Source organism: Rattus norvegicus, chromosome 15 (assembly GCF_021556685.1).
Source record: "Rattus norvegicus strain SHRSP/BbbUtx chromosome 15, alternate assembly SHRSP_T2T, whole genome shotgun sequence".
Taxonomy (NCBI): Eukaryota; Metazoa; Chordata; class Mammalia; order Rodentia; family Muridae; genus Rattus; species Rattus norvegicus.
Window position 1 is genome coordinate 81583913 of NC_141548.1, and position 19050 is coordinate 81602962.

Below are 19050 nucleotides of genomic sequence, written 5' to 3' on the forward strand. Positions count from 1 at the left end.
TTACTATAATGAAATGAAATTTATTATGTAATTTGAAGTTCTTAATAATTACTTCTTATCATTATCATCCAATTAGTTGATTTTGAAGATATGTAGCTGTTATTTTTACAACCATAAAAGTTGTGGTAATTTGAATAAGAATCATCCCCATAAGCTCATCTATTTGAATGCTTGGTCGTTAGGGAGTGATACTACTACCTGACGGGATTGGGAGCTGCGGCCTTATCAAGGTTGGTATGTGTGGCCTTGTGAAGAAAATGTGTCACAGAGAGTGGGCTTTGGGGTTTCAAATGCTCAACCCTGGCCCAAGAGCTCACTGTCTTCTTCCTGCTGCCTGTGGTCTAGGTGTAGGCCTCTCAGCTCCTCCTCCATCACATGTCTCCTGCATGCTGCCATTATGCCAGGAATGAACTGAGCCTCTGAACTGTGAGCCAGCCCCAATGAAATGTTTTCCTTGTAAAAAGCCACACATGGTCATGCATGTCTTCACAGAGGTGGTCCACTGGATAAGACAGAAGGACATCACCCTCTGACTAGCTCTGGTCAGGCTGCCTCATGTAGCTGTGTAAGTAACTCTCCATTATAATGCTTTCTAAAGGAATGTTTTGCATAAAACTTCCCACATACTCTAGCTGCTACCAATTCAAACTACTGTGGGTTTCATGAATTTTCACACTTAAAAAAATATATTTCCATGTCTTAGAGTTTCCATTGCTATGAAGAGAAAAAATGAGCACAACAGCTCTTATAAAAGAAAATAGGTCACTGGGGCTGGCCTACGGTGCTGAAGTTTAGTCTGTATCATGGGCAAAGCCTACCTTATTTGCAAATCATTCATTTACATATAAGGCACACTGAAATGTGAGCCTTGAGATGGCTTACAGAAGTAGCCTACGGGAAAATGAAACTGTAGTAAGTAATCTCGCACCTGCAAGATGGATTATTCTATGCGATAGGGCCACAAAACATGTTCTTTCCCACTTGCCTTTTACTATTAATTTGATTGTACACTTGATCTACAAGTAAACAAATGAGAAATGCATGTTGTAAAATTCACTGATTTCTATATTAAGCCTAAAGAAATGACACTTACAAACTATAAATTAGGTTTTTCAACAAAAACACCAATTTCTAAAAACTTGAAGCTATGAAATAAAAGAAATCAGTGTGTCAGACAGTTTTCCGTTTTGTCAGTTCCTGTGTTCTTAGGGTCCAGTTAAACCAGTAATGCCTGTCATTTGTAGAAAGTATTCACTATCTATAGGCTACTCAGATATTGTGTCTTAGCATTTTATTGCTGTGAATAGGTGCTAGAGAAGTAGCTGAGAATTCTCCATCTGGATCAGCAGGCAGCAAGAGCATCTAAAACATCAAAGCCCAGCCCCAGTGACACATTTCCTACAACAAGGCCACACTTAACCGAGGCCACACCTCCTAATAGCACCACTCAGTGAGGAGGGAACCCTCAGTTGAGAAAGTGCCTCCCTAAGATACAGCTGCAGGCAAGCTTGTAGGGCAGTTTCTTACCTTTTTTTTTTTTCTTTCTTTCTTTCTTTTCTTTTCTTTTTTTCGGAGCTGGGGACCGAACCCAGGCCTTGTGCTTGCTAGGCAAGCGCTCTACCACTGAGCTAAATCCCCAACCCCTGGGCAGTTTCTTATTTCATGATTGATTAGGGAGGGCCCAGTCCATTGTAGAGGGTCCTGAGTTCTGTAAGAAATCACTCTGAGCAAGCCATGGGGAGCAAGCCAATAAGCAGCTCTCTGTCATGTCTCTGCATCAGCTCCTGCCTTCAGGTTCCTGCCTTGTTTGAGTTCCTATCCAACTTCCTTTGCTGATTAGCAGTGAGGTGAAAGGGTTGCTCTTGGTCCTGGCGTTTGATCACTGTGATGGTGACCCTCAGATGGCCCTCATTGCCTTTGTGCATCGGTATGCCAGTTTCTGTTTACAGTTTTAGATGGTACAGCACTTACAGATCACATGTTATGCCGTGGTAGAGCTAAGGTTATGACTTCTTACCTATATGTTTTCAATGATAGAAAACATTAGAGTAGTATTCAACTTGATGGCTCAAATATTTTATAAACTTTCAATGAACTGATAGCTATAGTAATTCTTGGAATTTATTCGGGTATAATTATGAAAAAGTCATGAATTGTAGAATAAATATGAAATGTAGAAAAAAGTCATGACTTATTTTCTCTATTAATTTTGTTTATAAAAATTTAATTTATATTTAAGATATTTTGATAATATTTGCAGTGTCATATATTTAGAATATTCTGTTTTAAAAATGTTTTATGTTGCTCTTTGCCCCATCTACTTCGAGAATGAAGACCATTCTCAGCAATCAGACTGTCGACATTCCAGAAAACATTGACGTCACTCTGAAGAGGGGCGCTCAGTCATTGTGAAGGACCCCAGGGGAACTCTGCAGAGGGACTTCAATCACATCAGTGTAGGGCTGAGTCTTCTTGGAAAGAAAAAGGAAAGGCTCCATGTTGACAAATGGTGGGGTAACGGGAAGGAACTGGCCACTGTCACAACCATCTGCAGTCATGTTCAGAACATGATTAAGGGTGTGTCACTGGGCTTTCCTTACTAGATGAGGTCTGTGTATGCTCACTTCCCTATCAACGTGTTGAACGGGTCTGTGGTTGAAATATCTTGGGTGAAAAATGCATCCTCAGGGTTCGGATGAGGACAGGTGTTGCCATTCTGTCTCTCAGGCCCAGAAGGATGAATTAATCCTTGAAGGAAATGATATTGAACTTGTTTCAAATTCAGCGGCTCTGATTGAGCAAGCCACAGCAGTGGAAAACAAGCTGTGGCTTACACACACACATGGACAGGCAAGGCAAATGCACCTAGATAGACAGAAATATATACAATACACACGCGCTTTTTCATTTTTTTCACTATTTTATGAGTACTTTTTGTTTCTGTTTGGTTTAGGCGGGGATGAAACTTAACAGTTTTCTCTCTGCTAGCAAACTGAGCTGCCTCCCCGTCTTACGCAGTGTGTACCACAGCACAATGAAAATTAATCCTGTGACTCTTCTTCCCTGTTAGAAATAAGGGGTTTAGTTTGACTCTATGAATTGTTCTCTGCTTCCTTTCAAATTACTTTATTTTATTTTCTCTGCATCCTTTATTCATTGGGTGATGAGCTGAGCCTGGAGTTCCTTTCCTGTCAACCCCACATGTTTACATGGCTTGTTGTCTCTGTTTTAAATGAGAGACAACATTATGAAGTCTGCACTTTCCTGAGCACATCAGAAGTCAAAAAGCAACAGAGCTCCCCTGAGATTTCTAAGGAGACGGTAGAGACAACTGCGTTCCGCTCGGATTTCTCTTTGTTGATGCCGTAGACTTTGTTAGGTTCTTCTGAGCAGGCCAGGGACTCACTTAGGCTCCTAAAGTCGCCTAGACTTTACCAATTTTAACTCATACCACGACTTAGATTCTATCATATTGCATTGTTTGTTCTTCTGTTTTTCATGTTTGTTTTTTAAATGTTTCTAGAATGTTGTCATGTCTCTTTGTACCACCATTATCTTTGTCCAAACTGTACATTTTTAGAAACTTTAATCTTTTTTATAGCTCAGTCATACCTAACCTGTAATCATTTTTGGTTTCTCTCGTCTTCTTTCCCTATAATTTGTTTTTACCTTACACTGACACCTAACCCTGGAAATGATCATCTTAACTGACTAGCTTTGGCATACTCTAGAAAGAAAAGAGAAGAAAGGCTGCCCTTATCAGAACCGCTTTTGTGTTATAGCCTACTCTTGACCTAGTTAGCAATTTAAATTTTACATCTGAAATCGTTAGTTAATATGGCTGGGGTTTTTGTTTTGTTTTGTTTTGTTTTTAGTAAAAATTTACTATGAATTTCCAGTATGCCCACTAATGTACTGGAAGCTAGGAGTCCACATATGAACTAGACAAGATCTCTGTAGTCCAGAAACAAGCATCTCCAGTGGGCTGGGCAGCATTGCACCATTCTGCTTGGCCTAGCTCACTTAATTCCCCTAAATTGAGCTTAAGTAGTTTTGTGATTTTCTGTTGTTGTGTTGTTGTTGTTGTTGTTGTTGTTGTTGTTGTTGTTGTTGTTCATCTTGTTTTCACTTTGTCCCTTGAGATTTTATTTGGTCTAAGGCAGGGCCATTATAGGTTGATTCTTAGAAATTGTGCAGGTGGTTGAGGTGGCCCTCCCGGGCGAGGCTAGGTGAAACAAAGCTCAGGGCTCATTCTTTCTGTGTGGAAAGAAATCTTGGGAATAACCAGGTTACCAAACCTAAGAGATTTAAAAACCTAGGACTCTCATTTCTAAATCCCCAGTGAGGAGTTTACCATTCTCCTGCAATGCTGGACTTTCTTGCCAAGTTATGAAGATTTATAGGGTGTGCCTTTTCTCCAGAAACCAAAGCATCATGACTTCCTTACTGGGTGCCTCTTACGTTTCACTGTACCTTGTGCTCGGATTTCTCTCCACCCTCCACTGGTAACTCTTCACGCTGTTCATCATAAAAGCTGCCATCAGATGTGCTTCTGTTTGCTTTTTCTTTTGATAGGGGAGGACTGAGGACTGAACCTAAGACACAGTGTTGTATTTGGTCAGCAAGCAAGCACCAAGCTATATTCCCACCCATTGTGTTTTGTCCATGCTGACTTCACATCTGAAGTCTTCCTGCCCCCTGAGTAGCTGGGGTAGCTGGGATCTAGGCATGTGCTGCCATCAACAGATGCTTCTCCTATTGGTGTTTTTAGATCAGCCCATATATCTCATTCTCTTTGTGTACCCAGTACACATACTCAGGGACAGGACCTTGGAATGGAACTGTGTGCTGTGAAGCACAAGTACAGTAAATACTCTTGCTCAAAGACTCAAATTTTAAGTGTTGTCATGTTTCCAGAAAAGACAGTAGAAAGCAGTGTCATTCAAACACTGTTAGAAAATGTTTTACCCTTAAAGTTTATGTCCTTCCTGCTCTGGTTTATTTTAAAACAGCATTCCTTTCTTGTATTTCCTTTAGTTAAGTACTTTTATCTGCACATACCTGAAAAACCTCTTTTTTGCCTTAACAAAATCGCCAAATATTACTACACAGTGTTTATTTTATTAATGACCTTACAATTTTATTTGATCATGCTATGATAGATGCATTGAATTACTCTAAATGCATACTTGAAATTCTCCTGTCCACAGTACAGTTGTTAAACATACTCAGCGTTTTTAACTCAGCAGAAAATGTCTTTCACATTCACTTAAGAATTAGCTTGTAAGCCAAAAATGACAGATGCAGCATTACAGCTGAGAGGCTAACTGGTTGAAGAAATGTAAATGACAGAAACGTTTGCACAAATATCCAACTGCCTTCAAATGCTTTTTTCGTACCCTATAGCAGTCATTGTCACCACATTGATGGGAGGTTTTCTTACCTGATTGCTTTTCAGTTTGGAAAATCCCACAATGCAGAAGGGAAGACCTATGTGACCAGAGCTATGTGTATAAGTCTGTGGGTATATACTTAAGCTCCTATAATTGCTCCCCTAATTTTCAATAAAATTTTTGACTTGGTTTCTAGATATGTTTAAACAAAAGCACAATCTCGTACAGTATTTTCTATTTTAACATCAGCATGAAGTAAATCTCTATTAAAAGAGTATTCTTTAGTTTTGGCTTGGGAGTTTTTTGAGACAGTATTTCAAAGTCGCTCTGCTTTGAACTCACTATGTAACTAAGGGTAACTCTAAACTCCTGACCCTCCTGCCTCTACCTGGCAACTGCTGCAATTATAGGGGTGTGCCACCAGGACTGGCTTCTAATACATACTAATTCTTAAGTTTTCTGCATTGAAAACATTTGTGGGCTAGAGAGATAGCTCAGACGTTAAGAGCACTGTCTGGTCTTCCAGAGGTCCTGAGTTCAATTCCCAGCAACCCCATGGTGGCTCACAACCATCTATAATGAGATCTTGTAGTGTGCAGGCATACATGCAGACAGAACATTGTATATATAATAAAGAAATCTTTAAAAAAAAAAAAGCATTCACATGTGTAGCACTCAGATTAGTACTTCTCTTGTTACGTATAACAGTAATTTTTTATATTAATCATTTTATTCCTTTACATTTCAGATGATATCCCCTTCCTGGTTACCCTCCACAAACCCCCATCCCATCCCTCCTTTTCCCCTCCCCTTTGTCTCTATGAGGGTGCTCTTACAGCCACTCATCCATTCCTGCCTCACTGCCCTAGCACTCCCCTACACTGGGGCATCGAGTCTCCACAGGGCCAAGGGCCTCTTCTCCCATTGATGCCAGATAAGGTCCTCCTCTGCTACATATGCAGCTGGAGCCATGGGTCCATCTTTGTGTACACTTTGGTTGGTGGTTTAGAGCCTGGGTGCACTGGGTGGTCTAGTTGGTTGATATTGATGTTCTTCCTATGGGGTTGCAGTCCCCTTCATCTCCTTCCCCTAGCTCTTCCATTGAGGTCTCTGTGCTCAATCTGATAGTTGACTATGTCCGCATCTTTGAGGTGCTGGTAGAACCTCTCAGGGAACAGCCTCACCAGGCTCCTGTCAGCAATAATGTCTGATTTTGATGTCTGCAGACAGGATGGATCCCTAGGTGGAGTGGTCTCTGGATGGCCTTTCCTTCACTCTCTGTTCCATTTTTTTTTTGTCCCTGTCTTTCCACTGGACAGGAGCTATTTTGGGTTATCAATTTTGAGATGGGTGTGTGACCCCATCCCTCAACTGGAGGCCATGCCTATCCACTGGAGGTAGTCTCTACAGGTTCTCTCTCCCCTTTGTTGCATATTTTGACTAAAGTCATCCCTTTTGGGTTCTAGGAGCCTTTTACTTCCCTGGTGTCTGGGACTTTCTAGTGGCTATCCCCAGTTCTCCATCCTCCGCTGCTACATATTTTTATTCCATTTCCTAATCCTCTATACTTCTGTCCCTTCCAATACCTTATCCTGCCCCCCATTTTCCCTCTCCCTCCTCTCTCCCTCTCAGATCCCTCCCTCCCTCTTTCTCCTGTGATTATTTTCTTCTTCCTCCTATGCAGGATTGCAGCGTCCACATTTGGTCTTCTTTCTTCTTAAGCTCCATAAGGTCTGTGGGTTGTACCGTGGGTAACCTGAGCTTGTGGGCTAATATCACTTATCAGTGAGTGCATACCATGTGTGTTCTTGTGTGTCTGGGTTACCTCACTCAGGATATTTTCTAGTCCCATCCATTTGCCTGCAAATTTTTTAACTGGAGCACAAAAATATCACACTTGAGGACATAGTGTACCATTTTAGGACTGGGGAATGCAGCTCAGTGGTATAGCATGTGCTTAGTAGTCGTGATATATAAATATTTCAATATGCCACATTAGTATATAATCTGAACAAAGGGAAATCGTTCTTGTTAAATAATATATAAATTGTTATTTTAAGAAAGTAATGATTTTAATATTGAATTTATGCAAAATTATTCTAAAGTCAGCTAATACTTTATTATATGAAGTCAAAATTATTTAAAAAGAAAGTACTTAATATCTATCTTTTTAATTTACTTTATCAAATTTGAGTTGCTTTTTATAAAATTACTTCTAAATCAAACTATACGAGGTAAAACTTTCCCTCTGCCCTCCTTTTCCAAGATATCCCCTCACAATCACTATTGTTTTCTTAGGATGTGTACGTCTTTCTTATAACTTAAGTTTTTGTGAGTATAGCCGCCTACATGGCTAATATCTATCTAACTTTATATGAAGATGATGAATTAGTCTTCTCCTTTGAAAAGAAGTATATCAGAGTGTGAGAAAACAAGAATATTCCCTACCAAAGTTGGAACATGAATGGCTCATAAACTTTAAACTGTGCTGGTATTGCTCCATGGGACCCTTGGAGAGCCTGATTTTTTAAAACATGTATTTTGGATTGGAAAATGTAAACCTGATTGAGAAGAAAGCTCATAATGTTAGACAGATCAACAGGGACTGTTTGGGGAGAGGGAATTAGGCAAGAAGCTGATGGGAGACTAAGTATCTAGTGGTAGAGGATCTTCTTCTAGAGTCGAAATCAGGACTCAGATGGAAATAACATTGCTAAAAGGACATACTGTGGAAGGTTCTGTTTTGCTTTGTGGGGTGCATATGCATGCATCATGCATGCCTGCATGCGTGTATTTTCCTGAGGGCTAAACGAACAATACTGAGTGATATTCTCAACACATAAAAATATTTTAGCAATTTACATCAGAGGGAAAGCTGGCAAGCACTATTGGAAGGTTTAATTCATAAAACATACATAGCAAAAGTTTTGTAGATAATGAAAATATTTGCAAAGATATGGGGAAGCCATAATTTTTATGCTTCTAATAGCATTTTAAGTTGATATTGCCATTTAAGGTATAAAATTGTGCAGTATACCAAAGGAGTTTTTTGTTGGTGTGGGGGCGGGTTATTGTTTGTTTCTGAAACAGGGTTTCTCCGTGTAGCCCTGAATGTCCTGGAACTAGCTCTGTAGACAAGTCTTGCCTGAACTCAGAAATCTGCCTGCTCTGCCTCCTAACTGCTAGGATTAAAGGTGTGTGCCACTGCACCCACCTAATGTGCAGACGTTTCAGATCTGTGATCTGCAGTGCTGCTGTGTGGTGGGAGCTTCCCCTGTGCTCGCTCGGCAGGCAGTTCCTATGGTGCTCCATGGAGCAGCATGAACAGCAGCAGTGATCGGCAGCGCGTCCGAGCGCTGTCTAAATGGCTCTCAGCTTGGAATTAGTAATGAAATGAAATTAATCATGACTGCATTCACACTGTAAACTAATGTAAAAGCAGTAAGTGTCAGACATAACGTAGTCCAGGGCACATAAACTGGCAAAGGGGTGTAGGTAAAGAGGAATAGTGTGGTACGATGCCATTTGTTTAACAAAGGAGACTGCAGTCCGTCCTAGAGATGATACACACGTGTTTGGGGAGGAGTGGGTAGCTAGAAAGTTACAAAGGAAGCTGGTAACTGATTGTTTCTATGAGGAGAAAGTAGTGGCAAAGATGTCTGTAATGTTTCAAGTTTTTGTCCTAAGAATTGATTTGATGACCTAGAGAATTCCACAGAAGTTTGGTAATGGCTTATGCATGGAGAGGGCAGTAGTGGAAGCCGGAGCAGCAGTCGTCCTGGGAGGGATCGCTAACTCTCACTGTACCAGACAGGTCAGCGCATGCCGTTTCTACAGCTAAATCCACTGAAGGCTGGAGAACCAGGGACATTCCTAGGTTGAAGCACAGCCTTCAAGGGCGGAATGGGTTTCCGAAGTCTTTGACCACAGCAGCTTGTAGAATTAGGACTAAAATGCCCTACAGTCAGGACTTCCCAGTCCTAGCCGAGAGTGTGAGGCCATAGCATTTTTTCTATTGTCCCATCTATGAAGCCCTGGAAACGGGTGGCCATTTTCTGCTCTGAGAATGCCTCCCTCATGCTACCACTGTACTTAGCTTTTGCCAGCCTGCCTGGCTCAGGAGCTCTCTTCATCCCCTTTCTTTACTCTCATGAGGCCTGCTCTGTGCAGACAAAGGCTCTGTCTCAACCGTCTCAGTGTCCTGCTTCCCAACAAGACCTGCTGGGAAAGTTCCCTATGTGGATCAGTTCCTGGTTCTGCTGACTGGATGAACATTATGGAATAAAATATATTTTGGGTACATGGCTGTATACTGCTTGTCTACAAAATGAGATTAGGCCATTGTGTTTCAAATCCATGTCTAGTTTTAATGTAGTATAAGCCATGAACATTTTGTAGATAACGTTTAAAGATCAGTTATTTCTGATTTGGCATTTGTTTGAAGAACTGAGATTAAATAAAAGGTTCACAATGGGAAGAATAAGGGTCAGTAGCAGGGTACTCGGGTCTGTAGTCACTTACCATGCAGAAGGAGGGAGAAGGAACGGTTGGGGAGCTAGAAGACAAAATCCATACTTCCTGGTCCAGTGGCTCTGTGTGGTCTGAGCACTAGAAGGGTAGAGGAGGAGGGTCGCAAGAGCAAGGCTGGGTTTTCCTACAAAGTGAGTTCCAGGGCCAGCCGAACCTACAGAAACTCCTCTCTCAAAGAGCTGGAGAGGTGAAAGGCAAAGAAAAACAGGAAAAGCTCTAAATAACTGTTCCTAAGGATTATGAGCTTACTGATGGAGGTTTTTCCTCTTCTTAATTTGTTCTGGGTATGCTGTGTACACACTTGTAGGCAGGTACTTGTGGAGGTTAAGGGACAAATCCAAGAGTTGTTGTTCTGGTGGCATCTATGGGTTTTGTTGTGTTCTGTTGACACAGTGTTTCACCTGGCAGACAGCTTTTCTGACCTGGGAGCCTCAAAGACCTGCCTTACTTGGCCTCTGCAATGCTGGACTTTGAAGCCCAGGCCACCCTACCGTGCTTTGTGTTACATGGGTCTAGGGATGGAACTTGGGTCCTCATGCTTTGCAGGGCAAAGATTATTGACTGGGGGCTCTTCCCATAGCCCCAACTTAAGAGATTTCTTGAGGTTTAATTGCCTGCATACTGGATTTCCCATTCTTTTTCTCTCTGTTCTTCTAGCTCTTAAATTTCTGTTGCAGTGAATACTTCTTTTTTTTTTTTTCCGGAGCTGGGGACCGAACCCAGGGCCTTGCGGTTGCTAGGCAAGCGCTCTACCACTGAGCCAAATCCCCAACCCCCCAGTGAATACTTCTTTAAACAGTCTTTCTCGGACTTTCTGCGATTGTTTAAAGTAGTGTGTAGATGGTTCTTATGGAAACTAAAGAGCTGACTGTAAACATATGATCAAGACAAATGCACCGGACTCCAGGCCCAGATGCCGTGAGGACAGGTAGGCATTCTGATGATACTTCATAGATTTGACCTCTCAAGGCTGCTTTGCTGAAGTAGAACACCAAACTTGAAGGTGTTGATGTGTGGACAGTACTGACTTGCTTCAAGTAAGTGTGCAAACTAAACGGACGAGAGGAGAGGTCTGAGTCAACAGAGAAGAATGCAGCAGGTTATGTGAGCAAAACAAGGCAAGTAGGAGTTGCCTGAAACTGCCTTACTGCTCCCCACTGCCCCTCACTGCTCCTCGGTTAGCCCGGCTTCCATAGCTGCTGTGCTGATGCAGCGCTCCACGGTTCAATTTAACAAATTAAAGTCGTCAAGACTATTTTCAAGACAGAATGACTGAAGGCAGATTCTTTCCCTAGTTAAACACCATGAAAATAAATTGGTGTTGAGAATTATCATTTGGTTGTAGAGAAGCTCTGTTACTAAAGTAGAATCAGATTTTTAGGAGACATTTGTCATTTCCTGTTGGGTAGTTGTTTAACCTTTGTTAAGTTACCTTATTCTAAATGCCCCCCGCTGTGGCGCCTACTGCTCTGGGTTTTACTGCAGGAAGAGAATGTAAGAGCTGTAATGGGCTTTCCCGTGCTGGTAGGGCATGCGCACTCGGCTGATTGCCTGTTTGAAGCTGTTGTTGGTATCAAAAACACCTCAAGTGTTCTAAACCCAGGAAAGGCAAATTTTTCACCTTAGCCTTCCAAAACAAATTACCCTAAAGGTCAATCTCTCAGTCTCAATGACTTACCCAAATGACTTTAGTTGCGTAGTTTATATATGCCCTGAAGTTAGCACACAGAGAAAGGATCACATTAGTGCTTGATTTGGGGTTGGTTGTTGTGGGTTTGACTTGTTCTGAGACAGTGTCGTGTAACTGAGGATGGCCTTGAACTTGCTGTGTAGGCTAGGATGTCCTTCAGCTCCCTATCCTCAGGCTTCCATCTCCCCTGGATGGCATTACAGGTGTATGACGTCATGCCAGATGATTTCATGTGCCTTATGGATTTAAATATGCAATATAATTTGACTTAAGGAATAAAGAGACATTTCCATTTCAGTAAAATACTGAATTAATAGAATTTTGAGCATGCTGTATGTGTATCACCCCACACCTATTAGAATAGCTGTAATAAAGCCAACACTGATAAGTGTTCAAAGAACTGTGATGAAGCTATCACGTTCTTTGCTGCTAACAGGATGTAATATAATGCAACTATATTGCAAAACAATTTAACCATTCCTCAAATAGTTAATCAGACTTCATTTTTACTACAAGAAATTGAAAGCATGTTTATAAAACCTTTCATATAATGTTCATTGTCCATTACTCAAACCCAAGAGCAGAGACAGCTCACATGTCCAACTGTTAAGTGGATAAACAAATGGGATATATCCACAGAGAGGCATGTTACTCAGCCATAAGTATATAAATTCATTTATAGCCATAAGTATATAAACAGTAAGCAAATCCATTGCAGCAAGCATTTTACCTGGTATTTCCCTCCAACCCCTAAAACTATTTTTAATAAAGTCATAAGAACTTTTTAAATATATTATGTTAGGGCTTTATAAAATAGCATAAAAGCTAACTTTTTCTTAGAGCCTGTTACAGGGTATATGATATGTACTGCCTGGAATTTTCTCTAGCCTATATGCAACACGCTATTACCAATGATAAGTGAAGTACCAAAAGTGAAGTGGCCTTTAGCATATACGTTAGGGCCTATGTTTTTAGATTACACACACACACACACACACACACACACACACACACACAGAGATACATACTTTCTCACACACACACTCACACATACACACACAGATACATACTTTGTCTCACACATACACACACACACACAGATACATACTTTCTCACACACACACTCACACATACACACACAGATACATACTTTGTCTCACACACACACACACAGATACATACTTTGTCTCACACACACACACACACACTCTCATGCACTCTCTCACATACACACACACTCAAGACGCAGTTGGCCTCTTTTCCTAGTGTCCTGTTTGACCTGGAGAGTATCCTTATCATTCATCACTCTTGAATTTTCACATTTGTTTTCCTATCTTCCCCTGAAATTATAAGTTCCTTAAGAAACAAAGAAACCATTGCTCTAGTGAATTTCCATTATCTCTTACAGTTATAGCTCAATAAATGAATTTTAATACTGTATATAACATTGTGCTACATTCCTAGTGTCTCTGTGAAAACATACAATATGTCTGCTTTGCTTTCTTTTAGGACACAATCAATATAGCATACTTGCACACTTAGAATGTGTAATGATTTATATGTTAATTATAAATATTTTTATTTATAGTTATACTTATGAAATGAAGAGAATATTCCTATCTGGGTTGTTAAGTATACCATTTGACGATTGTTACATCATTTTCTTATAATCAAATGTGTATTTTAGTATGTGTTTCCATACATGTGCATAACTAAATTATAAAAGCTTTTCTGAATAACTATAAATTATTAATCATGCAATCCTACTATGATGGGGTGGAAAGGAGAACTGAGGTCTGTGCTTCCATAAACTCTCGCACTGATGTGAGGCCATCGCCACTCTGCTTCTTTCAGGTACAGAGAACTCCAACTTAGTACAGAAAGCAAAGTTTCCGAGTTTCTCCATCAGAGCAAGCTGAAGTCCTTTGAAAGCGAGCGTGTTCAACTCCTGCAAGAGGAAACGGCAAGAAATCTCACACAGTGCCAGCTGGAATGTGAAAAATATCAGAAGAAATTGGAGGTACCTTTATGCACCTTTCCCCGACATAAGTGTAGAGTATAAACTTTCTAAATGTAACATTTACATAGACCCTCATTTCTCCTAGAGGAGCGGAGCTCATCCTCACAAGAACATACGGAAATAAAGCCATGTACATGGAATCCCAGCACTCTGAAGGCTGGGACAGGAGTATCACAGGGTGGAGGCTTATGTAGTCAGCCAGAACTAAGTAATAAGGCCCTATGTTAAAAACAAAAAAGTGAAGGAAAAGATACATGAATAGCAGAAATATGTGCACCAAAAAAATGACTAAAATTGTTTTTAAAACTTTTAGAAAACATTTCATTCATACTAATAAAAAGCAAGTAATTGCCGGAATACTTACGTAAGAAAACTGAAACTGTCATGAAGCAAACTGTAGAACTATAATGACGCATATAAAAATCACCATCTTTCTGGAATGGAACAGTCGGCATTTTATCTGTAACAGTTTGCATCCAGAAACTGTTCCGAATGTTTTAGCACTTAAATCTTCACATTTGTTTGCTTTTGTGCCTGTCGGGTGAATGTTTGTGTGCACGGTAGAAGGCACTTGGCAGTCAGAGCACAGCTCATGATAGTCAGTTCTTTCTTTCCACAGAGCCATCTCATTGGCCCAATTTTCAGCATTTTTTTTTAACCCAACAAAGTACTTCTGTAGTACAAGTGGAAGAATATAGAGATAATATTCAATATTTTTACAGATTTTTTCTGAAGAAATGAGAGGAAATATTTATTACATTTTAAAATAGATGGTATTTTGTTGTTAGCTTAACGTAAGCACTTCATGTTTTTAGTTTTCCTCTTTGCATATGAATGTACCTAGTTATGAAATCATATTATAGGTCAGAACAAAATGGAAGATTCTGAACGTGAAGGTTAGTCAACTGGAAGTCTTTCCTGCAGCTGAGGAGATGGCGCAGTAGGTAATGCTAGCTGCTCTTCCAAAGGACCCAGGTTCTATTCCACATGGCTCCCAGCCATTTATAACTCCAGTTCCAGGGGTCCAAATGCCCTCTTCTGGGCATACACAGACACTCACGCAAAACACCCATATGCATAAAAATAAAATCAAAATTTTTTTAATAATTTTCCAAAATTATACTATCAATCAATTACATTATAAAATGTGTTTCTAATTTACAAAATATATAGAGTTTATATGTAAATATACATATATAAGCAAAACATTTTTAGCCATTTGTTGATTTATCATTTCAATACTACATTAAAAGATCTGTGCATTCTGTGTGAGGGTGTTGGATCCCCTGAAACTGGTTCTGGCATTTGAACCCAGGACCTCTGAAAAAGCAACTAGGGAGTGCTCTTAACCACTGAGCCATTTCTCTAGCCCCTGTTAAGATGTATTTTAAATATGTAAAATACTTCATTCCCAGATGCTCGCTGAAGTGTTACTATAATAGTGGAGAACTTAACACTATAACATATCACTCTGATCACAGTAAACCATTTGAGTGTGATAGGATCAATTGATAATTTAAGAGTACATAATATATGAAATGTATCTTTTTCATAGTACATGGGTGGATACAGCCTCTCAATGACTGTACATTGACTCTTCTTAAAATGTTATTGTTGGGTTGGTAGCCTAGCTCTGTGGCAAGCTATTGCCAAGCATTCATAACACAAATCCCCAGCACCATAAAGTAAATACGTTAAATTTTCTAACTTATTATGACTGTGTGTGTGGATGATGTGTATGCATAGATTTTTGAGTCACTGCACATTTATGAAGGTGAGAGGACAACTTTGTAGAGTTGATTCTCCCTCACCTTTCATAGGTCATAGAAAATGACCTCGGGCCCTATACGTAATACAGCAAGTGCCTTTAGCTGCCGCACTGTCTCTCAAGGCCCATCCATGCTCGCTTTTTTAAAAACAGGTGGTGTATGGATTCAGCAGGTTGTACATGTAATAATAAAGAATCTACACCTCTTTTTAAATCCTTTTTAAAGAATTTTTTTTTAAGAAACCCTTTCTTTGAACATAGTGGAGCATGTGTCTTTTTTATATGTTGGGGCATCTTGTGGGTATATGCCCAAGAGAGGTATAGCTGGGTCCTTAGATAGTTCAATGTCCAATTTTCTGAGGAACCTCCAGACTGATTTCCAGAATGGTTTTACCAGTCTGCAACCCCACCAACAATGGAGGAGTGTTCCTCTTTCTCCACATCCTCACCAGCATCTGCTGTCACCTGAGTTTTTGATCTTAGCCATTCTGACTGATGTGAGGAGGAATCTCAGGGTTGTTTTGATTTTTATTTCCCTGATGACTAAGGATATCAAACATTTCTTTAAGTGCTTCTTAGCCATTTGATAATCTTCAATTGAGAATTCTCCATTTAACTCTATACCCCATTTTTAAATTAGGTTATTTGATTTTTTTTTTTGAGGATAGCTTCTTGAGTTCTTTATATGTTGGATATTAGCCCTCTATCAGATGTGGGGTTGGTGAAGATTTTTTTTCCCAATCTGTAGTTTGCTGATTTGTCCCATTGACTGTGTCTTTTGCCTTACAGACGCTTTTCAGTTTCATGATTTTAGAGCCTGAACCATTGGAGTGCTGGAAATTAGGAAATTTCCCCCTGTGCCAATGAGTTCAAGGCTCTTTCCCACTTTTTCTTCTATTAGATTCACTGTATCTGGTTTTATGTTGAGTCCTTGATCCACTTGGACTTGATAAGGTGATAAATATGGATCTATTTTCATTTTTATACATGCAGACCACCAGTTGGACCGACACCATTTATTGAAAGTGCTTTCTTTTTTTCCATCGCATGTTTTTTGGCTCCTTTGTCAAAACCAGGTGTCCCTAAATGTGTGGGCTTATTTTGGGGTCTTTGATTTTATTCCATTAATCTGCCTATCTGTCTCTGTACCAATACCATGTGCTTTTTTTATAACCATTGCTCTGTAGTACAGCTTGAGGTCAGGGTTGGTGATTCTCTCAGATCTTTTATTGTTAAGAATGGTTTTGGCTATTCTGGGTTTTTTGTTTTTCCATATGAAATGGAGAATTGGTCTTTCCATGTCTGTGAAGAATTGTGTTGGAATCTTGAAGGGGATTGCATTGAATGGAATTGTGTAGATTGCTTTTGATGATAGCCATTTTTATTATGTTAATCCTTCCAGTCCATGAGCATGGAAGATTTTTCCATCTTTTGAGGTCTTCTTCAATTTCTTTTTTCAGGAATTTGAAGTTCTTTTCATATAGATCTTTCATTTGCTTAGTAAGAGTTACACCAAGATATTTTATACTGTTTGTGGCTTTTGTGAAAGGTTTTGTTTCCCTAATTTCTTTCTCAGCCCATTATTATTTGTATTAAGGAAAGCTACTGATTTATTTGAGTTAATTTTATATCCTACCACTTTGCTAAAGTTTTTTATCAGCTGTAGAAATTCTCTGGTAGATTTTTTTGGGGGGAGATCTTTTATGTATACTGTCATATCATCTGCAAATACCTTGGTTCCTTCTTTTCCAATTTGTATTCCCTTGATCTCATTTTGTTGTCTTATTGCTCTAGCTAGAACTTCAAGTACTGTATTGAATAGATACAGAGCCATCCTTGAATTGTCCCTGATTTTAGTAGGATTGCTTCAAGTATCTCTCCATTTCATTTGACATTGACATGGTTTGCTGTATATTGTTTTAATTATGTTTAGGTAAGGGTCTTGAATTCATGATCTTTCAATACTTTTAACATGAATGGGTGTTATATTTTGTCAAAGTTTTTTTCAGCATCTAATGAGATGATCATGTGATTTTTTCTTTGAGTTTGTTTATATAATGGATTACATTAGTTTTCATATATTGAATCATTCCTCATCCCTGGGAGGAAGCCTACTTGATTGTGGTGAATGATGGTTTTGATCTGTTCTTGAATTCAGTATTTAAGAATTTTATTGAGTATTTTTGCATCAGTATTCATAAGCAAGATTAGTCTAAAGTTCTCTTTCTTTGTTGGGTCTTTGTGTGGTTTAGGTAGCAGAGTAACTGTGGCTTCATAGAGTGAATTAGGTAGTGTTCCTTCTGTTTCTATTGTATGGAATAGTTTGAGGAGTTTTGTATTAGCTCTTCTTTGAAGGTCTGGTAAAATTCTGCACTAAAGCCATCTGACCATGGGCTTTTCCCACCTGCTGAACCCCACCACCACCCCACCCCGTTGGAAGATTTTTAATGACTTCTATTTCCTTAGGGGATTTGGGACTGATTAGAAAGTTTACCTGCTCTTCATTTAACTTTGGTATGTGGTGTCTGTCTAAAAAGTCATCCATTTTATCTAGATTTTCCAGTTCTGTTGAGGATAGATAGGCTTTTGTAGTAGGATCTCATAATTCTTTGAATTTCCTCAGTTTCTGTTACGTCTTCCTTTTTTGATTTTGTTACTGTCTCTGGGCCCTTTAGTTAGTTTGGCTAGGGGTTCTATCTTGTTGGGTCTCTCAAAGAACCAGCTTTGCTGATTCTTTGTATTGTTCTCTTTGTTTCTAATTGATTGATTTCAGCCTGAGTTGACTATTTCCTGCCCTCCTCCTGTGTGTGTCAGCTTCCTTTTGTCCTATGGCTCTCAGGTGTGCTGTTAAGTGGCTAGTGTAGGGTCTTTTCCAGTTTCTTTGCCAGGGCACAGGGCTATGAATTTTCCTCTTAGTGCTGCTTTCGTTGTGTCCCGTAAGTTTGGGTATGCTGTGGATTCATTTTCATTGAATTCTAGAACGTCTTTAATTTCTTTATTTCTTCCCTGACCAGGTAATTATTGAGTAGATAGTTGTTCAGTTTCCATGTGTATGTAAGATTTCTGTTGTTTTTGTTGTAATTGAAGTCAAGCCTTATTCATGAGGATCTGATAGGATGCATGGGATTATTTCGATCTTCTTGTATCTGTTGAGGCTTGTTTTGTGCCCATGGCTCCCACTACATATTGCCTCATTTAGCATCAGTAGGACGGGAGGCGATTGGTCCTGTGGAGTTTTGTTGTCCCGGTGAAGGGGGATGTTAGAGGGGTGAGGTGGAAGTGTGTGGGTAGGTGAGGGAGCACCCTCTTAGAGGCAAAGGGAAGGGGAGGGGTCATGGGATAGGGGGTTGCAGAGGGGAGACTGAGAAGCGGGGGCAACATTTGAAATGTAAATAAAATAATCAATAAAAAATGTGACAAAAAGAGAAGAAAAGAACCCCTTTTTTTTGCAAAGGCATTTTTGCTACTGCCCTAAGTGGGACTTTCATTTACTTTCTGCTTGGAAGTGGAGCTTGTTAGGAAGCCAAACATGCTAAAGGTGTGAGCAGGGCAGGTTGAGGAGCGCTGATGGGGCACTGCAGAATTCATTACAGTCTTTGTACAGCTCTGTGCTGACCCCTAATACTTGACCTCAGGTACGTCTCACTGT

General features: G+C 39.9%; 1 protein-coding gene across 20 annotated transcripts in view; it reads left to right on the plus strand.

Annotated features, from left to right (window-relative positions):
* Nucleotides 1-19050, plus strand: part of Pibf1 (progesterone immunomodulatory binding factor 1) — a 170005-nt gene that overhangs the window by 86334 nt on the left and 64621 nt on the right. For all 20 annotated transcript variants that reach the window (XR_015638045.1, XR_015638049.1, XR_015638048.1 and 17 more), the window contains 1 exon segment: nucleotides 13468-13633. Coding sequence is in view for 9 of the 20 variants with exons in the window: in XM_087585838.1 (XP_087441964.1) it covers nucleotides 13468-13633 (166 nt within the window). In the remaining 11 variants the exon portion in view is untranslated.